General features: G+C 39.7%; 1 protein-coding gene across 1 annotated transcript in view; it reads right to left on the reverse strand.

The window, feature by feature from the left end:
* lcor (ligand dependent nuclear receptor corepressor) overlaps positions 1–15,310 on the reverse strand; it is a 157,139-nt gene that overhangs the window by 46,687 nt on the left and 95,142 nt on the right. The window contains exons 3-4 of the mRNA XM_041784163.1: positions 4,536–4,615; positions 110–128 (exon numbers count right to left, since the gene is read on the reverse strand). Coding sequence (XP_041640097.1) covers positions 110–128; positions 4,536–4,615 — 99 coding nt within the window. The remainder of the gene's footprint in view (positions 1–109; positions 129–4,535; positions 4,616–15,310) is intronic.

Genomic DNA, 15,310 nt, shown 5'->3' on the forward strand with positions numbered 1-15,310 from the left:
TCCGATAGGTCCAGGGATTCTTTGAATGGAAACGATTGAATCAGGCTTTGAAAGATGGTTCTGCCTGATGACTGACCTGAATCTGACCAAACTATCGCCGTTCCAAAGCTGTGCAAGCTGAGACAATCCTAGGTTCTTAGAGCTGACACATCATGCCCCTTTTGCTGCTTCTAACACAGCCCCCTGTTGTCTAAATGAAATGTCTGTGCCCCCCAGTACTGAAATTAACTCTACCATTATGTAGGGTCCTTGTCTTTTGTGTTTTTTTAACAAATACAAGCAATGAATATTTCTAGATTATAGTAACGGCTGAAACATTGGGTTGCTTAACCTCCTGAGACCTGAGTTTTGGTTTGTGATTCATTTTCAGTTCTTTGTCTTATTTCAGACCAGTAGGACCTGATTCTTAAAAACCTAAACCCTGTCTGTGAACAGGACGTAGTTTTGACCTAAATATTATGTCTGTATAACAGACTTATCTTGCTGTACAACACAGAAAATTGTATTTTTATATGTTTTTAACACTGTGAGTGTATGTTATCTGTTGGTAGGTGGGTGCTTCAGTCAGTCAGGCCTGATATGAAGTTAAATTTCCTCTAAAAGTTCTGGGAGTCTTGGAAAATCCCCTTTAAAATGACCAGAGTTCCAAAACAGGAAAAATCCCTCAAATGCTTAAAAAAATTTTCAAGACATCACCAGAAATAATTGCAAAAATTACTTCAAAATACCCTAAAATGTCTTCACATATTCCCATAGCTGTTCAGCAATGTTTTCTGGACCAAAAAAAAAAAAATGTCCAAACACCCCAAGAAAATTCTTGAAAATTTCAAAGTGAATTCTCAAGCAAACTTACTCAAACTTTTACAGAAATTCTGGTCATTTTTCTCAAAAATTTAAATGTCATAATAATAATAATAATAATAATAATAATAATAAATGTTATTATTATTATTATTAAAGTAGTGGTAGTCGTCGTAGTAGTAGTAGTAGTAGTAATAGTAGTAGTGGTAGTAGTATTACTTTTATTATTATTTTATTACTATTATTATCATTATTATTATTATTATTATTGTTATTATTTTTTATTTTATATAAATATAATTCTTATCATTTTAAACTACTACTACTACTACTAATCATCATCATCATCATCATAATCATTGTTATTATTATTATTGTTATTATTATGATTATTATTATTATTATTATTATGACATTACAATTTTTGAGAAAAATTAGCAGAATTTATGTGTATTGTATTCTTATTATTAGCAATGTTAATGTTATTATTTCATATTATCTTTATTTTCTATATTAATAAAAAATAATAACCATTATTATTATTATTATTATTATTATTATTATTACAATTTATTAACAATAATAACTAAATAATAATAATATTTAAAAAAATAATACTAACTATTATAATAATAAATAATAATTATGATATTATTATTATTTATTATGATGATTAAAATAATGATAATAATAATTATTATTATTGTTGTAAATTATTATTTTTGTAGTTTTATTTACAATAATAATAATATTAATTGCATTATTATTATCAAAGTTTTTATTTTATATTATTATTTTTATTATTTTATTATTATCATTATTATTTATTATTATTATTATTATTTAAATTATTATTATTATTTGTATTATTAAAAGTATTATTATTATTAACAATAATAATATTAATTGCATTATTATCAATGTTAATTTTTTAATTTTATATTATTATTATTATTATTATTATTATTATTATTATTGTTGTTGTTGCTGTTGTTAATTTTTATTATTATTTTTGTATTAATAATAGTATTATTATTAACAATAATAATAATGTCAATTGCATTATTATTATTATCATTATTATTGTTGTTGTTGTCATTAATTTGTATGATTTTTTATGTATTAATAATAGTATTATTATTAACAATAATAATAATGTCAATTGCATTATTATTATCAATGTTAATTTTATTATTTCATATCATCATTATTATTTTTATTAATCCGTAGGAAAGCGTGCTCATGTGTGCTTGCAGGGTCTCAGGAGGTGAAACAGTCTGGATAATTCTGAAAACATCTCTAGTTGTGACTATTTTGAGTCATATTGCAATCTCAACATGTATTAAAGGAAGTGATGATTTTGATCTCATTCTTTTTTTGATTAAGAAATAAGGAAAATAAGGAAAGTTGAATTTTTTTGTAAACTATTCTGCAAAGAAATGACACTTAAATGATCTAGCTGTGTAGAACATTACATCTCTGCAGGAAAAAAGTTAGAAACTGGTATTTTAGCAGATTTCAGGTTAAAGAAATAGTCCACTGGGCTCAGAAGACCTGTGGAATGACTGGTGTGGATTTTATCTTTAAAGACCCTGGAAAGGCAGCGAAGATCCAGGCTCACTAGAAAATGTTCTGGAAGAGCTCTGAAGCTGTGGATAGCGTCATTAGAACGGCACAGTCATTAAACTAGAAGCCCACCCCTACCATGTCATCCTAAACATAAATGCTGTCAGACTTTCATATCAGATACCCATTTTAGCTCATTATTGTCTAATTAATGTGTAAAAAGGACACCATATCAATCCCACTGTTCCTGATTTCTAGTTCTGTTTGTTAACGTCAGAATAATGGATGCATTGTCTCCTGCAGAGCAGGAAGTGTGATGCCACTGCTGTGCTTCTATGTTTGCATGTATGTTTAAGTAGTATCGGGTCCTCCAAACCCATTATTATTCTGCTCTCATCACTTTTTAGCCGATGAGGAACTCTTAAGAGGAGGCAGTCTCACTAATTTACACCCATGTCACCATCCTCCTCCTCCAGCCTGCACTTACATCCACACCGCACATATACATGCACACAAACCTCCAAATCATTACTGCTTTCTCTCCTTTCATAAGCTAAATTGGGGTCAAGACCACGATGGTTGAACAACACAAATAACAAGCAGTGAGGAGGAGGAGGAGGAGGATGGGAGACAAAGATGCGGAGCTCCAAACAAAAAAGCTTAAAAATGGCGATGGACAAAACCACAAAACGAGGAAAGGAAGGACTCTCCTTCACATCAGAAATACGGAGGGAGAAAGCTGAGACCTTCAGAGTTCTGCAGGGAAATGTAGAAGAAGTTCTATTCATGGCAGGTTTATGAACCGACAGACAGTGAAGCCATCAGCCCCTCCCCCTCTTGGTCAAACATGCCGCCATCGTGAAGTTCTTATTTTTCTCAGTCTCCTCTTTTATTCTAGCCATCAGGGGTGAATCGGTTCAGAGGTCACGGTTCCATTCATTTCTCAGTCAACAGGAAAACAGAAACAAAAAGTCCAGATGAAGAACTGGAGGTCCTCTAAGAAGAGCTGACAGCGTTAACGTTTACAGTCTGTCCTATCTGCTGTTATTTCAGCCTGGCTGTGATGAGTTTAGACGCTTTTCCTCTTAAGACAGGACTATTCGCCACCAGAACCATGACCTCCAAACAGCATCAGTCAAGCATGAATCCAAAACTGTTCAGGGTCTAATATCACAGGGGTCCCCAAACTTTTCAGCCCGCGACCCCCAAAATAACAGTGATGAAGAGCAAGGACCCCCGAAGACTGTGAACACAGCCATGCACTTTCAAGAATCGCCATGTGGGGACTTTTTAAATTTCAGCATAAATCTGAATAAATGACCATGATTTTGTTTTTTAATTGAAACTATTTTATGCATATATTTTTACAGAAATGTGCAAAACATACAACTTAAAAACATTTAAAAATACTCTACTTCTTGGAAGGCATCCCACGACCCCCCAGGGGGTCCCGACCCTCAGTTTGGGAACCACTGTAACATAATTTTATACCAAAATACAAAGTTTAAAGCCTAATAACATCCTAATAACTCAGCCACTAACTCTGATCCAGCAAACAGCTCCGATAACAACAATGAGAGTGTGGAGCAGCGATGCTCAACCTGTGGCTTTTTGGGCTTTGTGGCCCTTTTTCACAGGTGCTCATTAAAGCTACCTTTTGTCATTAAATACCCTTTTTTTCCTCTTTTTGCCTATTTTTTCCACTTTTTTCCCATTTTTGGCCCTTTTTCACTTTTTTTTTTTGCCACTTTTCATCCATTTAAGCCACACTTTGTCATTAAATACCATTTCATATTTTTTTGCCCATTTTTGCCATTCTTATCTCCTTTTCACTCATTTTTTCCAGTGTTTTTGCCACTGTTTGACCATTTTTTGCCACCTGTAACTCACATTTTTGGAAATTCTCACCCTTTTTTGCTACTTTCTGACCATTTTTCCACTTTTCTCTCCATTTTTGCCAAATTTAAATGATTTTTATTGCCACTTTAATCTGTTTTTGCCACTTTTCCCCATTTAGATTTTGGCTCCTTCAAAGTTATTTTTCAGCATTTTGGCTCTTTGATCGAGCTGGGTTGAGCAACCCTGGTGTAGAGTTATGCTACAGCGTGCATTTCGTCAGCGTAGGAAAACTCCAGATAAAGAAAAAAGCGAGGATTTTGGTCTCTTACCTTGACTCTCTCACGTCTTAAGCAGCAGAAGAGACAGTTTTCATCGAAGGACCAGTCTGACACTTCTTCTGGCTCGCAGTCTGGATGAGAGACGACAAAAAGGGTTAAAAATTTACTCCAGATTTCCACTCCAATCCCTGAAGTGTCTTTCACAGCTAGAGCGGCCAAATGATCCCATGTTGAACCCCAGGTATTTACTGATTTTATAAAATCTAAAAGCACAATTCCACGTCCATGCTGAGGATATGAGAACAAGCCGTTGTTCTGGGTGAGAGACAAAAGAAGTCAAAGACGTGTTTCTGATGCTACTTTAAGTTTGGTTCTTTCAATAAAAGCTTCACTGCTACACCAGGATGGCCTGAAAGTCTGAGTCAGAGCTGACGACTCTATCTGTCAAACACGCTGTTTAAATACACTGGAACATATTCATAGGCATGCAGGAGGGCATGTACAAAATGACTCATGTGACAGCATTCAGGAGCTCACACCGATGCTCCTCTGTGTAAAAACCCAGTTTAAGGATGGGAATGTTTGATGAGACAGGGTTTAGATGACTGTGACTGGTCCACTGAGCTGTCTGACAGTTTTTACAGTAACATGAGAGATTAAGGAGCAGTGGGGGGCTGGTTTACATCACTGTGGCTGCAGGTAGTACCCTGCTGCTTTCTTTCAAAAATACAGAGCATGAATGTTTGGATCTTAGTCCCATCAGGATAAATGGACAAAGAAATGTATCTGACCACGTTGACATTTAAATTCTTTACATTTGTGCTGCATCGTTACATCAGTGTGGTCTGAAACCTCATTACTGAGGAAATACATCTAGAAAATATAAAATAAAATAAAATATCCAGAGTTAAAAAATCATAAATTCTGGCTTTATAAAGTCAAAAGTGTTTGACATCATACATTCATGAGCAGCTGGACTGGAAACACTGGTTGGATCGCCCCAGCTTAGAGAAAGATCTCCTCTTTTATTTTTTCTTTATAATTTATTGATGCAGAACAGAGCAGTGTAAGTGAAGGGACACTCTGAAGAGACACAACAAAACCAAGTGTTAAAAAAACCTGGGACAGCAGAGAGAAGAAAAAAAAGGTCAATAAACATTTTTAAAAATCAATAAAAACAATCAACAATAAAAAATATTGATAGAAAAGAAAACTGGGCAGGAATTACCAACCCATATAATACTCTAGCTAAAGGTATTGTAATCTCAGTGTGTGTGTGTGTGTGGGGGGGGGGGGGGGCACTGGCATTTAAAGGGCTAAGATCCTGAAAATGATTGAATGTTTGGTAGTTTTGAGCACAGCTGAAGTTGTTTAAGAGATTTATGCAAAAAAAGCAAAAAATATCAATCTGCGAAGTTTTTATAGCAGGTTGTTGGAAGTGGACATTTTTGTCCTTAATGGCTTTAAAGGGTGGTAAAATTTGTTTCACAGTGTTCCCCTGACCAATGAGAGGAATTGAAATGTGAATTTAAAAATGTGCGTAGAAAGAAACTTTGCTGCTAAAAAGTGAGACCATATGCACGAACACAGCCAACATGGTGAGCAGAGAAAGAGGAGACATTCACCCAAATGGACAAAAATGTCCCTGGTGACGGCTGAGGGCTAAAGTGGCCCTAAAACATCTTCTTACTTTAGCTAAGAGACTTCCTCAGAAACAGCTGTTTTCAGTGTGCTTCTAATGTGGAATCTGTGCTACTGAAGACTAGAGCACTTTACTTCCTGTCGGGTTAGAAACCCAGCTTTTATTTTGACGTAAAACAGGAATTCTGGTGGCAAACCCTTAAGAGGAAAACCGATCTGGCTTTGGATGGAGAGGTAAATGAAAATATGCAGAATGAAGTTTCAAAGAGTGAAATGTCTGACAGATTACTTCACATGTCCAACGTCTGAGCAGGAAGACGCTACGCTAGGAAACACCGGTCCTCCCCCCTGTGCATCAGCAGCTTTACCAGGATAGTTTAAAAGGACCACAGAGCATCTAAGTAATGAGATTTACAATCATTTTAGGAATTTCATTGCCTAAGAGTAACAGGTGTTACACATATCTCTGCATCAGCAGATGAACAGCCTTTGAGAACACCCTCTAGATTTTTCAGTTGGGTCCTTTAGATTTTAGATCATATGTTCTTTTATTTGCAGGGTTCATAACAAACCGATACGAGCCGCATTATTGTCCTGGTGGGTTCACTGGTCTTTGCCTCTAAGTGCTGCACACAGACAGCTGTGAGGGTGCGGGTCAGCAGCAGGGCGGCACCGGTTTGGAGATCCAGATGGATTCTAAATCTCTGAAGCAGCACATAAATAATCAGAGACCTCCACTCTGCTCATTCAGGATCCCACCGAGCCTGCAGGGAGTGACAGCTGAAAGCCCACCAATCACAACGAAGGAGCATCAAAATAATTCACTCTTAATTACAGATGATGATGAAATCACAGCGAGGACAAACTTCATCTGTCCAGTGCAAAACCTCGCCGCTGCAGTGATTGACAGATAAGATTAATTCACTCTCGCATAAATCATGGCCTAAAGAGCAGAAGTGCTGCATGAGCGCCTGAGCATGTGTGCGTATGTAAATATGGATATTTGTGAAGCATTCCTGCCCTAAAGCTGTGTTTTCTAACAACTAATTATCCCATTTCTAGGCGCCGCTCTCTCCAGCGGCTGTGGTTTGATGAAGAAATCCCCCGCTCTCTCTCTGTAGTTTTGTTTCTGCACTTTATGGAAATGAAACATCCCAAATTCAATCAAACCAGCTTTTAAGTCTCTTTCCCCCCACAGTGAAATAAAACACAAGCAGTCCCTGATGAGAGCACCATGCCTGAGTGCAGAGGAGTTTATTATTGAGGTTTTCAACGCCATACCATCAGAACAAAGGTATGCTTCTCCTCAAACAGCATGCTTTTACTCTCATCTTCCTCAGGCTGACCCAAGCATGACCTGTTGGATTACATTTGGAGGTCAAAGGTCAAGTCAACTCAACCCTTTCAGGTCACAACTCTTCAAACTTTATATAAATGTCCCCTCTGACCCTTAAATTCCACATACTTCATCTTCATGCACCTCTGATCGCCCCCTCTCCTCTAAATCTTTGTAACTCTTCAGCGCCCCCATCTGTCTCAGCACGTGCTGCTCTGCACGGTTCCACATACGTGTTAACTCTTTCAGCACGGACCCGCCCACACAGAGCACCAAATAGAAAACAAAACAACAGTGACCACATCTTAAGCCCGCTCTTAACACTACAACAATCATCGCCACAGTTATGTTATTAAAATGAATACGTCTAAATAATTAGAGGTGGGGCTGATTCATACAGAATTTAAATGATCTCTGTATTCAACAATCAGTCATCAATGATGGCTATCAATATTAATCCTGAGCTTGTGGGCTTATGATTGATTCAGGAGACGCTGCCTGTGGGTGCAGCTTCTCTCAGATTGGTCTCTGTTCACAATGGCTTATTTACGCTGCTTTTCTATATATCTGAGTGTTGATCCTTCAAACATTCACGCTTTTTATCTAATACAGAACGTTCAGGGCTAAAAAATAAAGAGTAAGACAGAAAGGAGCCTGCAGTTGACTTGGTTACAGCTGAGCTGTTGCCATGGCGCTATACTGCCTTTAAAAACCTATAGTTCAGACCGAAAACCAGCGGAAGAAAGAAACGTATATACACAGAGACAGAGGAGGGAAAGTAGGAGACTAGAGGAAGAGAGAGAAGGTCGAGTCAGCTCCACAGAGAGAGAGAGAGAGAGAGAGAAACATGAGAGCAGAATCAATACGGCCACTGTATACTGGGAACAATCCGTATATGTCACATCACAACCTCCTATCTCCAAAATGTCGCCTTTTTTTCAGCAGAAGGTCTGTTTTTTTACACCGTCCTTCAGTTTTCATCTCTGCACAGCTCAAACACACATGCTGTCACTGACTCTGCTATTGTATAAGGCAGTGGTTTTCAACTGGTGGGTCAGGACCCAAAAGTGGGTCGCGAATGTGTTCCTGGAAATAAAATCATGTCAAAAATGTCAATAAAACTCTTTCCAAACAAGCTTTCTTTGCCTCTCATCTATGATTTGGAGCATGTTGCATTTTTGAGGTTCAAACTGAGATAATTTTCATTAGATAAACCTGACTGGTCAAAAAAGATCAACAATTTTGGTTGCAATTTTTCATTGGGAAGCTGATGGTTGGTCCGAAGGCTCAACCAGTTGAGAACCACTGGTATAAGCTGCATGAAAACGTGAGGCATCTCCCAAAGAGTCTGCTCCTTTTCCCGTATTTTAGACACTTAACTAAAAACAGTAAAGTCATCTTTAGATGCAACTAAAACTTCCCATACTTTAAAAACATGCTTACATCTTTAGCATGATGGCATAGTGGTATAAAAATTCCAGAGCCCGATTCAGTGGCTGTCATCAGACAGATTTATCTGCATTTGTTCCATGTCAACAGGAACAATATCCTTCATTTCTGCATACATTTAACCATTTTATTGCAAAATGGAGCTACAGTTTTACTCGGTGGAGAAGGCTCTGCTATTAAAAAGATGCTCTCTGGGTTTCCAGGAAGTGCATGGCTAAAAAATAAAAAGCCCCATATGGATGGAAACATTAATGACAATGTGTACTGAATACAATAAAACTAGTGCAAAAGCAATTAATCCATAGTAGCATGAATCTGCTATCAAGGAGGAGGCTGGGGTGGAGGAGGTGAAGCTTTAGTCTATAAAGGAGGAGGCTGGGGTGGAGGAGGTGAAGCTTTAGTCTATAAAGGAGGAGGCTGGGATGGAGGAGGTGAAGCTTTAGACTATAAAGGAGGAGGCTGGGGTGGAGGAGGTGGAGCTTTAGACTATAAAGGAGGAGGCTGGGGTGGAGGAGGTGAAGCTTTAGTCTATAAAGGAGGAGGCTGGGATGGAGGAGGTGAAGCTTTAGACTATAAAGGAGGAGGCTGGGATGGAGGAGGTGAAGCTTTAGACTATAAAGGAGGAGGCTGGGGTGGAGGAGGTGGAGCTTTAGTCTATAAAGGAGGAGGCTGGGGTGGAGGAGGTGAAGCTTTAGTCTATAAAGGAGGAGGCTGGGGTGGAGGAGGTGAAGCTTTAGTCTATAAAGGAGGAGGCTGGGGTGGAGGAGGTGGAGCTGCAGCAGCAGTGTGGTGCATCAGCTTTAATGCAAGCACAGATTAGTCAGGAGTACGTCATACTAATATGTACTGCTGTGTTGAGAGAAAGAGCTGTGATTGGCGGGCATAATTGGGATCAGCTGGCTGATCACACTAGGTGTACGACTGCCCTGTTCTGCATGAACCAACGCTGAGATTCATTTTCATGTTCAGTAGTACTGAAGGTACTGAACTTCTGAATAAAAACTCACATGCATCTTTGTATTTGTACCCAAAGCTGCTGCAAAAGTGACAAGTCAGAACATTCTCCAAGATGTTTTTTTAAAGGTTCTGCCCTTGAAGTAGTGACGGGAAGTTTGGCTCTTTTTCAGAGAGCTGGCTCTTTGACTCCCTAATGGCTCTTTATTTAGGATCTTTTGTAGCCCTATATTTTAACCTTAACTCTGCAAAAAATAATGATTAGTGTGTTGAAAACCCTTTTGCATTCAGTGTTTCTATGAGAAGCCTTATAATTGTCTAATTTTGTGCAGTTGTTCCATTAAAAAAACATTCTTAGGTTTATCATTTAAATTCCACTGGTTAGGGTTAGAATTAATGCCGAGCAGATGTAGATGTATGTTTGCACATGCACAGTACAAATTGGGTTTCTGGAACAGATCAGGTAGCGACACCCCCCTCTCTGTTTTCACATAATGGTATAATCCTTTATCCTCACATGTGATTGGCTGCATGGCCGCCATACTGGCCCTTCAGAACAAAGTTCTGACTAGAGCTGGGGCTGAGCACTGTGAGAGCTAAGCAGCGAAAGGAAAAAAAAAAACCGGGAGCCGGCTCTTCTGATTCACTACAAAGCATCGGCTCTCAGAGTCGCAGCTTTTGCACATGACCCATCACTACCTTGAAGACGAACATGTAATAAATCCTGTACCACAGATTTGAGTCTTTATGGTGTTAGTGAAGATTTTGATCAGAACAACTGCTTTAGCAGCTTTGCAGCAGAGGTTTAGTGTCCTTTAACTACACTTTAAGGAGTTTTAGTTGAAAAGATTCCTCAAATTAGAACTAAAGTGAGCACAGGGGCCGTGTGAAGCTGAACTGTGTGTCTCTACTCCGCTTGGAAATGTCTACTGGGGCCACACCATTACAGTGGTCAGGGTTGGAGCGATGCAGACCTAATAAGTTATGGAGAGAGCATGGCAATAGAACAAGCCACTGATGGCAGAGAATAATCAATCACTAGAAAGCAACACAAAACACAGATGGAATACAGCGGCAGAACGACGGCGTCCTCCAGCAGGTTATTCTTTGACAGAACATCAGATGTTTCCACAGCAACAATAAACACGTAAAGATGGATGACACACGTCTTTCTGCAGCTTTTAAAAATCAGAATTCCTCTGGCATGGAAATCTGTTGAAAATATTTCAGGTAACCTAAGTACCAATCTAGCCGTTTCCTGCATTAATACAGACATTTTAACGGTAAAACTCGGCGTATTGCACCTTTAAATGAGCACAGCTCCACGTATTTTTCAGTCAAGCAGAGATGGGCAGACATGCCACCCACAACAGCAAACACGGGAGGCAGAGATGATGATAGAGATCAGGCGCACATGTGATGAGAAAAGAGCAGAGCAGCAGCTCGTCGTCAGGGAGGTGAAATGTGCTTCTGGTGTGAACAGCGAGACGACTGCTCAGACGAAAATGGGCACATGACAGCGCCTCCACCTTCTGTCTGAGCCTGCCGCGGGTTTCTATGGTTCCCTCTCTCTCTTTTAAAGCTGAAGATCACACCTCTGGCTTTTCTGACCACGTACAACAGGTACGCAGCCAGCGTCTTATTCTCTCTCCTCCTAGCTCTGCTACGGGCGCCAATGAAAAGGTCAAAAGGCCAGGGGCTGCGTTTGAACCCTGTGGCTGTGCTGATTACAATTTCCCTACAGAGACGCCAATTATCTGCAGCCACCCTCACCGTGATCACGTCTCTCCATGTTTCTATGAGCCTAAAGACACTGACAGTATTTAAAGCTGCAGTTTGTTTGATTAACTTCATCGACAACAGTGCATGGACGGTCGTCTCTGATTGGCTGTTCCATCAGAGAGACTGACTGGGGCGAAAACACAGCACTCATTTTAAAATCCTACTATTTTACATTTAAACGGTTTCTGTTTCAGTGGAGATGTTTGTACCGTGTTGAGCTAAAGGTCGTTAACCTCCTGTTTGGACACAGACCTGCTTTACCTTCAAACTGAATAAGGAAACATGTAAATCTAGGATTATTCATGGTTCCTGATGCTAAATGACAGCCTGAATGCCTTCGTTTCCCCTCACACATGAATGTCAACATTAGTGCCATCATTCACAGTCTGATAATGCAGATGGGGAACTTTACAGTGTGAACTTTACCGTCACGTTCATTGTTTTTAACCACATAGACACGAGGAGCCAACTCCTAGAGGGACAGTTATGATTGTTTTTCTGTCTACTTGTGCAGAGCTCAGCTCACTCCTTAAATGCCTGGCAAAACAATGTGTGGCAAAACCTTATGATGTGCTTTTATTTTGAAAGGTATGCCTATATGGTTGTCGCATCTTTTGTACCGCCCCCCAGGATGTGGGTTGTAGGGACAGGAGTGAAACTGTCTATAGATGCGAATTATGAGTGTCGGGGTTTGTATACGACCTGGAAACTTTGCTAACCTCAGTCAAACTTATAGTCACCAATTAACCTAACGAGCAGGTCTTTGGTGGTGGGAGGAAGCTGGAGTACTCAGAGAGAACCCACACATGCACGGGGAGAAACTGCAAACTCTGCACAGAAAGGCCCTGACAGGGGAGCGGTCAACCTTCCTGGTGTGAGGCGACAGTACTAACTCCTGCACCGCTGTGCAGCCCAGTTTATAAATTAGCTTACTTATAGACGCTGAAAATAGAAAATCATGGACTTACTCAAAAACATTGCTTCAACTTGTTGCAAGCAACTGATTTAAGTTGATTCAACTCAAGTCAACTTCATGCAACTTTTTAACTTGAGATGAATGAACTTAAATCAATTGTTTATGACAAATTGGAGCTGATTGATATTTTAAAGTGGGACCAAAGCTTTCTTTTTTAGCATAGGGCCATGAAAATACAGGAGACATGACAAAACAGGAGGTGGTTACAAACACAGAGGAAACCAGAGATAAACGGGAATGTTGGCAGGACTGGTGGATTTATCACTGTGGCTGCAGAGAGAAGCTGCACTGGTTTAACCGAAGTGTGCAGAAGGAGTCAGTAAGGTGGCTTTATTGGGGCCGGGGCACTCACCCAGGGTCGACGGGGACCCTGTTGTATCCTGATTCGGGGGCTTTAACATGCTCAAAAACTCACCAAACTTCACAGAAACTATTCCACCAGTGGAAGTTTTGTATTTTAGAGGAATTGGGCAAGTCTGTCCAGCAGGGGCCTCACAGGGACCCCAAATATGAGATAGAGGATTGGGTAAGAGCTACAGGCATGAAAATCAGTACACGTATGTATCATGATAAGATAAGAGAAAAAGCCTCATGGAGTCATCCTCTAAAATATTCAGGAAGTACAGTACAAACAACTGAAGGTCAAATTTTGGCATTTTTGGGCGATTCACAAGTTTCATATTTTAATGAACTTATCCAAGGGATTTCATCCAAATAACTCCAGATTTTTTTTGCTCATACTAGAAAACCTGGAGATCAAAAGTTGTGCAAACTGTGAAGTTTCACTATAGGACCGGGCCGTGACCCGAGCCCAAACTGAAACTGTTTTTTAATATATTTTTTGCAGTAAAAATACAACAATAATGCTTTATAACTTTTAATGCTGGTGTCAATCATCACCAAACTTCACAGGAAGGATTACGCACTGATCCTGAATACAGTCAAACGTCAATGTTATCACTTCATCACAGCGCCCCCTTCTGGCAATTGATTTCCGCCTCTAATTTTTTGAAAATTCTCTTTAAATATTCAGCCCCTGCACACCATTCAGTGTAGGCTTATGACTTTTGATCTGCATATGGGTCATTATAAGACCTACAAAAAAGTCTCTTGGACCCATGCCCAAATCCAAACAGGATGGCATGCACCGGGGTGCAAAGATCAGTGCTGCTTGCAGCCCTAGACTCGGTTGTGTGTTTCTCTATTGCGTCGACTCAGTGAGACTGCATGTCGTAGTACAAATGATGACATATTTGTGCTCAGGTCCGGTCGAGCTTGGAGCAATGTGGGTGCAGTCAGCAGGGGAACAGGGAGTGGGATAAAGTAAAGCGTGCTTTAGCAGGTAGTGTGAAGGCGCCCCAACGGAGGAACCACACCTCTTCAGAAACGGCCCTGCTGTGTTGCTCTGTGGTAGCTGCTTCATGGTGGGGCTAAAACAAGCCTCTCTCTGCTTCTAGTTGTTAAAATCAGAGGTAGAATGATAAATTCAGCCTTCTTCTTTTATTTAATTGTCTGTTTTAGCAGTGGGTGATTAAAGAAGAGTAATTCCAGAGAAATCCAATCACACCCCAGTGACTATGTAAAACACCATACAAGGCTGACTGTGTATGACAGACACTAGACTTTATAGTGTGATGAGGACTGACAGGCAGCAGCAACGGCAGCCAGAAATTACCTCTTCTTTAAGCGTAATGCCACAGGGAATTCTGGGAAATGTAGGAAATGACTAATTACTGTTGCAAACATGATAAAAGCCCTTTGTGGGAAAAATAATTGGATATGCAGCTGTGTTTTTCTTTAAAATGTGTGGAGGTTACAGTGCCACTAAATACAGAGGTTTATGCTGATGCCTGACTTTGAATCTACTGTTGTTTAAGTGTTTAAATCAGAGCTTTTTATGTCTGCAGATAAGCAAACAGGAGTCTGTGCATGTGTGCGCGTTAGTATAGAAATGTAATGCATGAATGAAAATGACGTAGAAGAGCCAGAAATATTCTAAAAATGCCTTAAGTTGTTGGGGGAGGGGTCACATGACTCCAGGATGACATGTTGACCTCGTTTCTGCGTGATCGGAGGAGGAAGCGAGAGAGAGAGAGAGAGCGATGGCTGGCTGTTTTGGAGCGGTTGGTCTCTGCTGAATTATTCTCATGTTTGATTTGTGTCGCTCATGATAGAACCCCCCCTCTACGACCGGTTTTACCTCCATTTTTGTAAATGATTATGTGCCATATCCCCCCCAGGGCTCTGGGGCTCTGTGCTGCTTAAATAACATGCATACATGCATAGTGTTATTTAAGCACTGTGCATTGACCTAGAGATAAATGAATAAAAGCATACATGAGTGCATACACAGAACAGCTTTTATAGTATCCCAAATCCACCGCTTTTTGTACACCACTGGGTCTTTGTGCACGCTACACATGTGCACATGGACCAAACCACAACACTGGTTTCTTTTTAAAGACTCAGTTTTTCTCTTTGTGTAGCAAACTAGATAAGAAATGAAAACAGCCACCATGGTGTAACACAACTGCCTCTGGTTTAGCATTTCTGTCACTGCATCCCTTTTTCTCTCTCTTTTATAGAACAAACAAATTTGAATATAAGTCAAAGATAACCTATGATAACCTTCAAACTATGATTTCATTTAATAAAGGAAAAAGTCATCCAAACGCCTTCAATAGAACC

This window comes from Cheilinus undulatus, linkage group 4, assembly GCF_018320785.1.
Source record: "Cheilinus undulatus linkage group 4, ASM1832078v1, whole genome shotgun sequence".
Classification (NCBI taxonomy): domain Eukaryota; kingdom Metazoa; phylum Chordata; class Actinopteri; order Labriformes; family Labridae; genus Cheilinus; species Cheilinus undulatus.